This window comes from Silene latifolia, chromosome 10, assembly GCF_048544455.1.
Source record: "Silene latifolia isolate original U9 population chromosome 10, ASM4854445v1, whole genome shotgun sequence".
In the NCBI taxonomy this organism is placed as follows: Eukaryota; Viridiplantae; Streptophyta; class Magnoliopsida; order Caryophyllales; family Caryophyllaceae; genus Silene; species Silene latifolia.
This window is the reverse complement of record NC_133535.1, coordinates 4,142,570-4,157,928: the sequence shown is the minus strand read 5'-3', so window position 1 is coordinate 4,157,928 and position 15,359 is coordinate 4,142,570. Positions and strand designations below refer to the sequence as shown.

The following is a 15,359-nucleotide window of genomic DNA, read 5'->3' as shown; positions in this document are numbered from 1 at the left end:
GACTGACCTTGTTTTTTCTGGTTTAATTTTAACTTATTTCAGTTTAATTTAACTTTATTCAGTTCAATTTAGAAAGAACTTATGTTGAGTTGAGTTGAGTTCAATTTTATTAAGTTCAATTTTAGCTTCTTTTAGCGAAAAGATAGAAGATATGTTATATGTTAATGTTGTCTTTCCATATTCTAAATTTTTATTGTGTTTCGTAAATTTACGTATATTATATTTCGTTCACACTTGCAATTTACTTTGAACTCAAACTATATATATATATATCCTAATCAATGGAATGATCTGTCTTAGGGATTCAATTATTTACATGATAGTATCAAATAGTTAAGGACACACGAGAATTAGCAAGTATGAGTAATATCAAGTAGTTGGTAAATGTTTACCAATAGTTAGTGAGCACTGCATTTTTACAGGTAAGGGATAATATATTTTATTATTATTGCTATATGACTGGGAAAATGATTTACGCAATAGATATTACTCCCTCCGTCCCGGTCAATTGTTGTCCTTTCGTTTTGGCACAAAGACCAAAGAAAGAGGAGATGACCAATAACTAAATGACAAGTGGAACAAATTGAATGAGAATGGTCAAATTATTCTTCAAGTTTATTCTTAAAATAGAAAGGATAACAAATGACTGAGACACCCCAATATGAAAAAGGACAACAAATGACCGGAACAGAGTGAGTATAACTTACAAATGTTGAATCGTCTTGTTGCATGTCATGCAGAAATGCCCTTTTCAAATCCTAGCTAACACAACCATGCATGGATATGCCGTACGAGATTGAGTAAACTACCATGTCCGATTCATCAAAAATAGATCACGTCATTATACAATCTTACAAGGATGAAATAAAAAAATTTGTTAAGGGATTGGAGAAAACTATTTGTAACGTATGAGTTTATCGTTGAATCAGAAGTAAAGTTGATGTTTTGGACAAAGCAAAGCCCTTAAAAACACTAATTTTTAAAGAAAAATATGATTTATGTATCCAGTAGTGGAATTAGGGGGCTAGTAGAGGCGATCGCCCTCCCGACGGATGAAATTTTCGAAGTCTTTTAGTTAAATTTTCCGATTTTTTTTCGAGGGTGTCTTATGAAATTAGTTGTTTGCCCCCTAAGTTCAAATCCTGACTCCGTCACTGCATATACGGGATTGAGCTTTAATATGGCTACGTGAAACATCGCTTTTTTTTTCATGTTAAAATTTCTTACACAAGTATCATTGGTTAAGATAGTGATAGAGCGCCACCGGGTGATGCCCAAATTGGGTGTCACCCTCTCACAACCATTCTTAATTGAAAGGGTCCCCACTCACCCCATGTGAGAGGGTGACGCCCAAATTGAGTGTCACCAGGTGACGCCCTTTTATTTTCCCTTTGGTTAAATAGAGGGTGAGTGGCCAGCTATGTTAAGTGTCAAGGTGTATCACAAGCGTCTCAAAGTATTTTTAAGTTAGAGTGACATGTGGACAAATTTAAAATTCAAGGGCTACAATTCAGGGTTATTCGGTGCTTATTCGAAACAGTTCTCAACTTTTATGGTTACATATTGTACACAAAAATAACATTTCAACCAATATAATCTTAAAACTTTGAAAGTTACATGTTTGAAATATGCCATTTCCTTATTTATAACCTTTAAAATATGTAAATTAAAGTATTTCATCTTTATAAGATTTTGTTTGCCATGAGACAAAGTGGATTTCTTTTAAACATGGTGATACCAGGAAGTGTATCTGTATCCACATCTTCTTTGTTCACACCAATAGGCAATTTCCAGTCAAAAAAGTGCAACAAATTGGCAAGTGTTAGCTCAAAGTTAACTGTGCCAAGATGCACACCAGGGCACATTCTTCTTCCAGCTCCAAATGGAATAAGCTCAAAATCTTGTCCTTTGAAATCAATTGAACTACCTAAAAACCTTTCAGGCATAAATTTATCTGGGTCGTTCCATGATACTGGGTCCCTTCCGATAACCCATGCATTCACCAAAACTATGGTTTCAGGTTCAATGTCATACTCGTCTATCTTGGTCTGTCGGATTGCCTGGTGTGCTATGAGCAATGGAGCGGATGGATGAAGTCTAAATGTTTCTTTCACCACTGCTTTGAAGTATTCCAAATTTTGAAGATCATCCTCAACTATGTAACTTGTTTTTGGTGGAACATTTTTCCTAAGCTCATCTTGTACTTTTTTCATGGTGTTAGGGTTCTTGATTAATTCTGTCATTGCCCAAATTACCATTGTTGAACTAGTATCAGTTCCTGCCGCGAATACATTCTGAACATATACGAAATCCAAGACAATTAATTCTATAACATTATCAACAAATTATGATTAATTCTATAAACATCGAGCTTAACTTTTTAGTTAGAGATTCGTAATAGACCTTTACTTGTATAGTACACCATATATGAATATTACTAACATTAACAAATAGGGTTCATGCAGATGTAAGTTAGTTCAGGTGGTAAAATCCTGAGAGATGTGACTTATGAGGTCTTTCCCGATCCTACTACTCGCAAAAAAGCAAAAAAAAATGTAAAAAATTGGTTAGCCAGCCACGAGCTAGTTCAGGGTTAGGCATGAGCCAACCTGTCATGCCTAACCTGGACTAGCCCAGTCCCGCCCTCTCACAGTGCGATTCGGGATCAAGTGGGCCAACCCGAGCATACCTTAAGATCAGTCTGACTCGTAACCACCTCTACTCATAACCTAGGTTTGAATCCGTCAGCTTTAAATATGCACATATATTTATAAGACATACAACATTTAATGATTAATTACCATCAAGATTGCTTTGACATGGTCCAAAGTGAGTTCAAATGCAAAAGAACGTTCTTTGCGTAGGTGAAGTAAAACATCAATGAGATCCTCCTCATGGTTATCATTGTTGCATTTGTTAGGGTCAAGATGTTCATCAATAATTTTTTGATAAAAGGCATCCAATTCAAGAAAAGTCTTCTCAAGCCTAGCTGATTTTCCCATAAGCTTATCAATCCACCCACCAAATGATGGAAAATAATCTGAGTACGCTATATCTACGAACATCTCCTCTTCTTCATCTAATAGCCTTCGGAATTGGTTGTTTTCCCCTTCATTATTCTCATACCTGTTTCAATCAAACGAATTCATATGTACTTAATCTTATTCAGTCATCATATAAAAAACATAAAAAATTACATAAACTTGGTTGAGATGAGCTTCTCACAATTCAACAACAAATAACTAATTGGATTAATTGGTAAACATATCAATATAAGGACTTTTTTTTATAGTAATCAGTACTAAAATATTAAATATTATTTACCAATAGTAAAGTCATCTAAAAATCCCCATCTTCACCTACTCGAAAAAGTCCAAAAACTATCATTCACCCATTCCCAAAATCCTTCTCTTAGATCAAAGCACATATTAATGGTTTGCCAGAAATGCATGGAATAATTACGGGACAAATTTTAATTGGGTGATAATTAATGGGGATAGGTTTGACATATAGAAGTAATGATTATTGAGTATATGTTTTACTCCCTTAATCATCATCCAAGGGGAGGGTGGATAATGTATTATCCTTTTATGGGTAATAGATTCGGGGGTGAATAATTAATCTCATACCAAAATATGAAAAATGCATCGTACATATCACTTCCCTATTCATTCCCCCTTTTACCCTCAATCCACACAAGCCCCAAGTAGGAAAAAAACTGGAGTAAGAGGACGACTTGGTATTATTATTGATAAATAAAAGTTAATTTTTTAATATAAATTAAGTACTAATTATTAATTATGTTAATACTAATTATAAAAAATGATCCTTATATTAATAATGCTTATCAGTTAACCCTTTATTTTATTTCATACCTTACTTAATTTCCCCAAGAACAAAACGTAAAGGTATATGTCAAGTAAAATTTGTCATGTTTAATTCATCAAAATTTAATTTTTTTTTTTAGAGTTTTTTTTATCAAAAACTACCTTATATTTAGGGATATTTGTAAAAAAACTACCTTATATTAATTTTTTTTGTTTTCAACTACCTTTATTTTCTTTATTTTTGGTCAATAACTACCTATGCTAAGAGTATAGACAAATTTGGTTTGTTTTTCGGCTTTAAACTATCTCATACGACTCTTTAATGTTTAAATCATGCCTAGACCAGATTTTAGAAAGTCATGATGTATTTACGCTTAATTTTAGTGGATGCTCATAGTTATTATTGAAATGTGAAAAACATAAATCTTGGTTAGATGAAGTTAAATTATGGTTTTTATGCGGTTGATCATTGTTGTTTGATGTTAATAGAGTCATGTGAGATAGGTTTATGTCGCTAAATCGATCAAATCTCGCCATATCGTGAGCTTAAGTAGTTTTTGACCAAGAAAAGAGAAAACAAAGGTAATTTAAAACAAGAAAAATAATATAAAGTAGTTTTTTTACAAATACCCTTAAATATAAGGTAGTTTTTGACAAATAAAACCCTTTTTTTTTTATCATTTTTCTAAATCAAAGGAAAGAATATAAATTCCAAATAAAATAAATTAATTTTCATAGAATCATACCTCCTACCAAACGCCATCTTACATATATTATTGCAAGCAAAATCAGGCAGCAAAATGCTCAAGTTGACAATAGATGAAGAAGAAGAAAGGGAAGAGATTTTATTCATAAGCCTTGTAATTTCATCTTGTTGAATAGGAGCAAAAGAACGTACTCGAATCGAGTTAAGAAGATGAATAACACTAATCTTCTTTACTTCCCTAAAATACTCATTATATGGACAAAATGCGATATCCAATCCATTATAACTTAGTTTTCTGAGCCCGACTGTAAGTGGTCTACTACAGAAATTAAGGTCTTGTGTTTTTAAGACTTCTTTAGCTAGTTTAGCTGATTGAACCACGACCATGGGTACATACCCTAGTCGTAGTGATACAATTGACCCGTAAGTCTTGGCTAACTTGGCCAAGTACACATGAGGTCTAGAAGAGTCGTATTGGTGTAAGTTTCCGATGAAGGGAAGACCTTTAGGACCAGGAGGAGGACGAAGTATTATCGACTTATTTTTTGTATTTTTTGAAAAAATAATAAATGAACAAAATAGTAGGGCAATGATGAAGAGAATGAGGTGCATCATATCTTATGTGAGTATATGAAAATGAAATTGTGATAAGATATACATATATAGAGAGAGAGATCAAGACATGGAAATAGATAAGCATTTTGATTATCATTGTACGTTTTTTATTTTATTTTATTTTATTTTATTTTTTGTCTTCTAGATCTACTCCTTATCAATGGAATGATCGGTCTTAGGAATTCAATTATTTACATGGTAGTAACAAATAGTTAAGGCACACGAGAATTAGCAAGTAAAAGTAAGGGGTGCCCATAAATCCACGGCCAAAATGAACTGGGCCGCGGGATTTCTATGTCGTTGACTGTTATGCCCTCTTACTCTCTTGGTTACATTTGTTACTTTATTTATAACGCAAGTAATCTTCTAGGTACATAGCCCTAATAGCATGGGGCCTGCTTATTTTATGTTGTCATTATTTTAACATGGCAATATGAATGCAAAAAGTTACACGGTATCTCTTAAGACGGTAATATTTATCTTAAATTTAAAACGCGTTAAATATCACCTTATATTGGAGTATATAAGAAAAATTTATTGCGTTTTCCAATACAATCTGATTTTGTGTTATCCTAACTTCTTGGCTCGTTTTTTTAAAACGGATAGACTCGTCTTATATACTCGTATATGGCAATTTGTGAAAAAGTTATACTTCCTTCTATTCAATATATTCTTCCCTTTTCATTTTTGCACAAGAAATAAGAAAGTGAATTTGAACCACACAAAACACACTACCCCACATGCAATTTAATTTGGACCACACAAATCAACCCAAAAAAGGAAATAGGGAAGAAAACCCGAGTAATCTGATTAAGGAAATAGGGAAGAATATAGTGAATAGGAGGGAGTACAAAATATCAATTTTTACTAACATCAACTCGGCCTATTGAACGGGTTGGGTGGCGGGTCACGTCATATGGGTTGGATCAAAATACGGGCGGGCTGAATACGGATTATGGGCCGAGTTTGGACAATATCGGAACAATATAATTGAACAATATTAGAATTATACTTAGAAAATTACATTCTTATTGAGGTCAACTCGAATTTGGTCATCCTTGGGCTTGAGATCATTTAAATGGAGTTTTGACCGAACCGGTTACTATAGCTCAGCGAATCGACTCAGATTATTTACATCCCAAATATACGACGCATAATTACGGGCAAAGCAGTTTAAACTGATTACTATAACTCAAAAGAGTCGGCTCAGTTTACTTAAATGGCCGCTTTTTTTTACTAACTAAAATTACCAATATTAATTAAAGTATTTACTAAAATGACCACTTTTATTTAAGTATTTACCAATTTATTCTCTAATGAACGAACCGATTCGTAGAGTCTTGATTATGTTTTACCAAATAACCCATTTTACTCAAATTATTTCTCAAACTAACCATTTTCATAATTATTTAGGCACATTGCTAAAGTTTCGAGAATGGTTAGAAGAGGAATTAAAATTTAGAAATGATTATTTTTGGTTAAATTCCCTATTTATTTTCACAATTTAATTAATTGAATATTTAACGCACTCAAACTATTTAACATGCATGTGTATGGTTAATAAATTCACGAATTTGCTTCATTTTATTAGGAGTATAAAAGTTGTTTAATTGATGCTGGCAAGTGGCAATCTATAAAAAAAGGACAAGGTAAAATAAGTAGGTGTAGGTCCCACCTGCATTAAGACAATATCATTAGAAAATGGAACAATGAGGACACTGACGTCAAGCCAATATAAATCCCGTGGCCCAGTTGATTTTGGCCGCGGATTTATGGGCACCCAAAAGTAATATCAAGTAGTTGGTAAATGTTTACCAATAATTAGTGAGCACTGCATTTTTATACTGGTCAGGAATAGTATATTTTGTTATTGCTATATGACAAGTTGATTGCAGAAAATGCATATACGCAATTGATATTATAACTTACAAGTGTTGAATCGTCTTGTTGCATGTCATGCAGAAATGTCCTTTTCAAATCCAAGCTAACATAACCATGCATGGATATAGCAATTTTGAATTGGGGGTTTCAAAATCAAAGAAATAAATAAAATGGGCTTGGTTTTAAAGTTATTACCCAAAATGGGTCCACGTCAACACCGAACCCACCGGATTGAAATCGCTCTCCCTAAGTGATTACATTTTGGGTGACATGGAATTTCTGATTCTTTTAAGGACTAGTTATTTTAGCCCAAAGTCGCTTAGGGAAAAAATGATCGCGCCTCAAAATTTTAGGGGGCAAAGAACTATAGTATTTTACAGGAAAAAAATAAATGGAATTACGGTTGCTTTTAAGGACCAGTTATTTTAGCCCAAGTCGCTTAGGGGCAAATGATCGATGACCAAGTCATTTAGGGGCCCAAATGACTATAGTATTTTCTGAGAAAAAAAAAAAAAACTACATTTATGAGAATCGAACCTGGGACTAATGACATCAATACAAATCTATAAACCATTGTACCAAGCAAGAAGTCATGCTTTAATAAGCGCAAAAATTTATTTGTTTTGATGCAATAACTACTGAGTCGTGTTTACTATTTCCTATATAATTATTTAAGTGCATTAAATTAACAAGTAATTATAATTGGTGCAGTGGTTAGGAGGTGGATTATTGGTCTCATTGACACGGGTTCGAGTCCCCCAACGATACAAATAGAAGTCGCTTTGCAGGTGAGCGATTTGACCTCAAATCGTCGTCCGGCTGAGCGACTATAATCCGGAACCTAGCTTCACCAAAACCGAGCCTACGTGGACCCATTTTTGATAAATATTTTCAAACTCATCTCATTTCGTTAATTTATTTAAAATTGCACCCCATTTTGGAAAAAAATTCTGGATATGCCGTATGAGATTGAGTAAACTATCATGCCCGATTCATCAATAATAAATCACATCATTACCCAATCTTACAAGGACGAATTATACTCAAAATACGAGACGGAGTACTTAATTATAGGAGATTTTTCGATTTTTCAATGTTCAAAATTAGAAAATATGTCGAGGGATTGGAAAAAAACTATTTATAACGTATGAGTTTATCGTAGAATTAGAAATAAAGTCAATGTTTTGGACTAAGTCTTTGCTTTGTGCTCTTAAAAACACTATTTTTTTAAAAAAAAAAATATGATTCATATAGCAGCTTTGTCTTTTAAAAATTGAGCTCTAATATAGCTATGTGAAACACCGCTTTTTTTATGTTAAAATTTCTTATACTAGTAAGTATCTTTGGTTAAATACAGGGTAAGTGGCCAGTTATATTAACTATCAAGGTGTATTACAAGCGTCTCAAAGTGTTTATAAGTTAGAGTGACGTGTGGACAAATTTAAAACTCGAGGGCTATAATTCAGGGTTCAATTCTCAATCGAAACCGTTCTCAACTTTTATGATTACATATTATTGTGCACAAAAACTACATTTCAGCCAATATAATCTTAAAACTTTGAAAGTTACATATTTGAAATCACAAATTCTCATTTGTGACGGGCATATCCGTCGCAAGCTTGTGACGAGTTAAGTATTACCCATGTGGGTAGATAAGACAAAAGAATAATGCCTAGCGAGTAGCAATCTGTTTTGTCTTATATAACCACATGTGTAACACCCCCTCATACCAAGGTGTCTTACCAGGACCAGCCTACCATGAAAGTGTGTTACCATCTCGGTTGCCCGAGGTTAGTACATATCAAAAGCGTCTGAACTGAACACATTTATTAAAGTACTGTAAAGTATAAAGTTTACAACATCCAAACCCAAATACTGTTTTAACAAAATACAGCTCCAAAGTCTAACAATAAAGGAAATCCAACTAAGACTCAGACGGTGATGCTATGACTCGTGATGGCAATTCTCCCAAGACCGTCCCCAAGCTCACACTAGCAATACCTGTCAAGCCTGCTCACCATCCCCGAATGGATCACCGCAGATTCCACAAACAACAACGAGGTCAGTATCACTCAAATATTAAGACAAACAAACAGAGAAATCAACTGATCATCACCAATTCCCAATCATCCAATCTCCCACAGTAACCGACTACACACCGAAGTGTGTAGCCCTGCCAGATTACCTATCGCAACAGGTAACCCTCGCCGCCAGTGGGTGACCGCAGCCCGATCCCACCTAGTCCGGCTCCTCAACGAGCGACAACAATCCCTGTCCCTTAATGTGCACATCCCCTCCCGTGGCGGGTTCCACGGAGGGCGAACTAGGGTGTGAAGCCACTCCCGCAAGTGACTCCACCACAATCACAATCACATGACATCACAGCCATCTCAATCCCCTCACACCAACATCGTCACAACAATCTCCATACTCCGATGATCAACAGATAACAATAATCACAACAAACATGTCTTACAAAGAACAAGAACCGAGTAGGGAAACCCTACCTTAGCAATCAACAAAGTGGAATGAACTCGAACAATCGAAAGGCTCCTCTACGAAGTCTTCTCCTATACCATAATCATACAACACAATTACACAATGCACAACCCCCATATTCCCAATTCCGCAAATATACAGTAACCCCAACGAATATGAATAACATATAATTAGAACTTACCAACAGTGGGATGAGGGATTATACGCAAGAAATCCGAAGATCTCACACACAACAAAGCTATGGAAAGATTAGGGAGTGATTTAGGGAGAGATTAGGGTTAACGTAGAAATGATGAAGTTGAAATGATATTTTTGAAAACTGACGCGGGATATAAAATAATCTTAAACACTCCCAAATCAAACCGTCAAAATAATACTAGCCAGACCGAATACTCGGTTGAGTAAAGTTATACTCGGCCGAGTATCCGCTACTCGGTCGAGTATTCACTATACTCGGCCGAGTATTCATCGGCAGAACCAGAACAACTCACAACAACAGCACTACTCGGCCGAGTAGGCTCTACTCGGTCGAGTAGTCACCAAAGAAAATTCGTAGGGTTACAACATGGGTATTACTTGACCGGTCACAAGCTTATTTGAAATATGCTGATTTAAAATATCCGTTACAAGAGAGACTTGCTGATTTGAAATATGGCATTTCCTTATTTATAACCTTCAAAATATGTAAATTAAAGTATTTCATCTTTATAAGATTTTGTTTGCCATGAGACAAAGTGGATTTCTTTTAAGCATGGTGATACCAGGAAGTGTATCTGTATCCACATCTTCTTTGTTCACACCAATAGGCAATTTCCAATCAAAAAAGTGCAACAAATTGGCAAGTGTTAGCTCAAAGTTAACTGTGCCAAGATGCACACCAGGGCACATTCTTCTTCCAGCTCCAAAAGGAATAAGCTCAAAATCTTGTCCTTTAAAATCAATTGAACTCCCTAAAAACCTTTCAGGCATAAATTTATCTGGGTCGGTCCATGATACCGGGTCCCTTCCGATAGCCCATGCATTCACCAAAACTATGGTTTCGGGTTCAATGTCATACCCGTCTATCTTGCTCTGTCGGATTGCCTGGTGTGCCACGAGCAATGGAGCGGCTGGGTGAAGTCTAAATGTTTCTTTCACCACTGCTTTGAAGTATTCCAAATTTTGAAGATCATTCTCAACTATGTAACTTGTTTTTAGTGGAATATTTTTTCTAAGCTCATCTTGTACTTTTTTCATGGTGTTAGGGTTCTTGATTAATTCTGTCATTGCCCAAATTACCATCGTTGAAATTGTATCAGTTCCTGCCACGAATACATTCTGAACATATACGAAATCCAAGTCAATTAATTCTATAACATTATCAACAAAATATGATTAATTATATTCTATAAACATCGAGCTTAACTAGCTTAGTTTAGTATAGATTCGTAATAGACCTTTGCTTGTATAGTACACCATATATGAAAGTTAGTAACATTAACAAATGAGGTTCATGAAGATGTCAGTTAGTTCAGGTGGTAGAATCATGAGAGGTGATACTCATGATATCTTCCCTGATCCCACTGCTCGCCAAAAAGCAAAAAAAAAAAAATCAAAAAAATTGGTTAGCCAGCCACGAGCGGCTTCAGGGTTACGCATGAGCCAACCTAGCCTAGCCCAGTCTCGCCCTTTCACAGTCCGACTCAGGATCAAGTAGGCCAACCCGAGCATGCCTCAAGATCATTTTTACCCTTGAGCTCATTAAATATGCATATATTAATTAGGTTCAAGGAGATGTGAGTTAGTTCAGGTGGTAAAATCATGAGAGACGTTACTTATGAGGTCTTTCCCGATCCTACTACTCGCCAAAAAGCAAAAAAAATATAAAAAATTAGTTAGCCAGCCACGATTTGGTTCATGGTTAGGCATGAGCCAACCTGTCATGCCTAACCTGGACTAGCCCAGTCCCACCCTTTCACAGTGCGACTCAGGAACAAGTGGGCCATTCCGAGCATGCCTTAAGATCAGCCTTACCCATAACCACATCTACTCATATCCTAGGTTTGAATCTGTCTGTGAGCTTTAAATATGCATATATTAATAAGACAACATTTAATGATTAATTACCATCAAGATTGCTTTGACATGATCCAAAGTGAGTTCAAATGCAAAAGAACGTTCTTTACGTAGGTGGAGTAGAACATCAATGAGATCCTCCTCATGGTTATCATTGTTGATTTGTTAGGGTCGAGATGTTCATCAATAATTTTTTGATAAAAGGCATCCAATTCAAGAAAAATCTTCTCAAGCCTAGCTGATTTTCCCGTAAGCTTATCAATCCACCCACCAAATGATGGGAAATAATCTGAGTACGCTATATCTACGAACATCGCCTCTTCTTCATCTAATAGCCTTCGGAATTGGTTGTTTTCCCCTTCATTATTCTCATACCTGTTTCAATCAAACGAATTCATATGTACTTAATCTTATTCAGTCATCATATAAAAAACATAAAAAATTACATAAACTTAGTTGAGATGAGCTTCTCACAATTCAACAACAAATAACTAATTGGGTTAATTGGTAAACATATCAATATAAGGACTTTTTTTTATAGTAATCAGTACTAAAATATTAAATATTATTTACCAATAGTAAAGTCATCTAATAATCCCCATCTTCACCTACTCGAAAAAGTCCAAAAACTATCATTCACCCATTCCCAAAATCCTTCTCTTAGATGAAAGCACATATTAATGGTTTGCCTGAAATGCATGGAATAATTACGGGACAAATTTTAATTGGGTGATAATTAATGGGGATAGGTTTGACATATAAAAGTAATGATTACTGAGTATATGTTTTACTCCCTTAATCATCATCCAAGGGGAGGGTGGATAATGTATTATCCTTTCATGGGTAATAGATTCGGGGGTGAATAATTACTCTCATACCAAAATATGAAAAATGCATCTTACATATCACTTCCCTATTCATTCCCCATTTTACCCTCAATCCACACAAGCCCCAAGTAGGAAAAAAACTGGAGTAAGATGACGACTTGGTATTATTATTGATAAATAAAAGTTAATTTTTTAATATAGATTAAGTACTAATTATTGATTATATTGATACTAATTATAAAAAATGATCCTTATATTAATAATGCTTATCAATTAACCCTTTATTTTATTTCATACTTTACTTAATTTTCCCAAGAACAAAACGTAAAGGTATATGTCAAGTAAAATTTGTCATGTTTAATTCATCAAAATTCAATTTATTTATTTTTTATCATTTTTCATCAAAAAAAGTATATTATCTAAATCAAAGGAAAGAATACAAATTCCAAATAAAATAAATTAATTTTCATAGAATCATACCTCCTACCAAACGCCATCTTACATATATTATTGCAAGCAAAATCAGGGAGCAAAATGCTCAAGTTGACAATAGATGAAGAATAAGAAAGGGAAGAGATTTTATTCATAAGCCTTGTAATTTCATCTTGTTGAATAGGAGCAAAAGAACGTACTCGAATCGAGTTAAGAAGATGAATAACACTAATCTTCTTTACTTCCCTAAAATACTTATTATATGGACAAAATGCGATATCCAATCCATTATAACTTAATTTTCTGAGCCCGACTGTAGGTGGTCTACTACAGAAATTAAGGTCTTGTGTTTTTAAGACTTCTTTAGCTAGTTTAGCTGATTGAACCACGACCATGGGTACATACCCTAGTCGTAGTGATACAATTGACCCGTAAGTCTTGGCTAACTTGGCCAAGTACACATGAGGTCTAGAGAAGTCGTATTGGTGTAAATTCCCGATAAAGGGAAGCCCTTTAGGACCAGGAGGAGGAGGAAGTATTATCGACTTATTTTTTGTATTTTTTGAAAAAATAATAAATGAACAAAATAGTAGGGCAATGATGAAGAGAATGAGGTGCATCATATCTTATGTGACTGTGATGAGTATATGAAAATGAAATTGTGATAAGATATATATAGAGAGAGACGTCAAGACATGGGAATAGATAAGCATTTTGATTATCATTGTACGTTTTTATTTATTTATTTATTTTATTTTATTTTTTGTTTTCGGAAGAACGTTTACGTAGAATTGTTAGTATTAATGTATTATTGATATTTTTTTGAACGTTACGTAGGGTTGTTCTTATACTACTACGTGTTTGGAGCATATTTTTTGGGTAGCAGAACAAGAGGTGGCAAATGAGTTGCATTAAAATGGTGTCATTTTGCGAAAATTTAATTCCGTCGAAGAAAATTTCTATACGACAAACTCATGTAAAATCCCGCATTGAAAAAAGAGAAGATACTACTAATTTATTATTAAATCACGCTTGAATTTAACAAAATAAAATTTAATTTATCACTGATATACATTTTTGGGATAAATTTAGAATTAATCTTATTATTTTGATCATTACAAGTTAAGTTATTGTCGAGTCATTTATCGGGTCATAGAAATGGGACTTAGATAGGCGAATTGGGTTGTTTTGTAACTAGTTTGCCATATAAAACCAAGTCGAGTCAATTTTGATAACCGATTCTAGATAACATACTAATATAGTGATGTGGTGAATAGACTTGTACTCGGGCGGGGCTGGTCAGGGAGATGGCCGGGCTCTCCTGATCAGACCCGAGCCAGGGCAGGGGGAGGGCAAGGCGGGCTGGGATATGCTTTACCCGGACCAGGACCCGATGCGGGCCAAGGGCGGGCGGGTCTTACCATTTTTTTATTTTATTTTTTTGCTAAAATGGCGGGCCAGGGACGGGCTGGGCTGGAATTTCAGGACCCAGGCCAGGCTAGGGTTAACGTCGGGCTAAGGGCGGGTCGGGCCGGGTTAGGCCAAGTTGCATAAAATAACGGGTCAAGGCGGGCTGGGTCCGGGCCGGGCAGGGTCAGCCGGTGCTGATGGCCTAGGTTGCACGGACGCTCCTCCTAATCGGCGTTCCCGTGTCGGACACGACACTCGTCGGACACACGTCAAAACGTGTCGGACATTTGTAAAGCCGTGTCTAACTTTCATCTTTTATTTGGGCACGTGTCCATGGTATTTTGAGCCGTGTCGTCCATGCACTACAGGAAAAACGCGGGAAACTGACGGAAAAATAAAGCCCATACTGACGGTTTTTCCGTCGGTATTTCCCTTTCCTGACGGAAATTCCGTCAGTAACCAGGGGTCAGCTTATTTCGTCAGTAAAATACCTGTACTGACGGAATTTCCGTCAGTCTTCCAAAAAACTGACGGATATGTGACGGAAAATCCGTCCTTTTTTATAGGTCAATAGTGACGGAAATTCCGTCAGTGTTTAGCATTACTGACGGAATTTCCGTCAGTTATGGCTGACACGTGGCATTCCAAGTAGGTTTCTGAAATCACATTAACAGATGGTAGTGACGGAATTTCCGTCAGTTTTTTAGGTTTACTGACGGAATTTCCGTCAGTTTGTGGGACACGTGGCAGCTTCTAGTTAAATCTGGAAAATGGGGAGGGAAATGCAGTGACGGAAATTCCGTCGGTATTTTAATATTACTGACGGAATTTCCGTCGGTAGTATTAAATAATGACCAGAAAAAAGAAATGACTCTTTGCTTTGCCCACGATGCGTTTTTGCATCGTTTCAAATACTGACTTTTGCCCACCACAATGCCTATTTGCATCGTTTCCAATATAAACAAAACCTGCAAAACACATCCAATCGTCGACCGCCAAGCGGGAATCCATTTTCACGTCGACCGCTAATGCGGGAATCAATACACAACAAAAGAGAAGGGGACGCAAATTGTTTTACATAAAAACATAGTCAAATTTGTACATTGT

The 15,359-nt window shown here is 35.5% G+C and overlaps 1 protein-coding gene and 1 pseudogene across 1 annotated transcript; both read right to left on the bottom strand.

Annotated features, from left to right (window-relative positions):
- Positions 1-1,542: 1,542 nt before the first annotated feature.
- LOC141607036 (cytochrome P450 83B1-like) lies at positions 1,543-5,157 on the bottom strand. The gene is made up of 3 exons (XM_074426410.1): positions 4,574-5,157; positions 2,802-3,126; positions 1,543-2,294 (listed from the first exon to the last, which is right to left on the bottom strand). Exons 1-3 carry the CDS (start codon positions 5,146-5,148, stop codon positions 1,683-1,685), a joined length of 1,512 nt encoding a protein of 503 aa, XP_074282511.1. The 5' UTR covers positions 5,149-5,157; the 3' UTR covers positions 1,543-1,682.
- Positions 5,158-10,123: 4,966 nt separating this feature from the next.
- On the bottom strand, positions 10,124-13,552 carry LOC141604764 (cytochrome P450 83B1-like; annotated as a pseudogene).
- Between the last annotated feature and the right edge of the window lie 1,807 nt (positions 13,553-15,359).

Bases quoted from the DNA above. Each gene is read 5' to 3' on its own strand.
- LOC141607036 (XM_074426410.1), bottom strand. From the start codon at position 5,148: ATGATGCACCTCATTCTCTTCATCATTGCCCTACTATTTTGTTCATTT. The intron at 3,127-4,573 runs GTATGATTCTAT...TGATTGAAACAG, and splicing joins AAGATGGCGTTTGGTAGGAG to GTATGAGAATAATGAAGGGG. The intron at 2,295-2,801 runs GTAATTAATCAT...GTATATGTTCAG, and splicing joins ATGTCAAAGCAATCTTGATG to AATGTATTCGCGGCAGGAAC.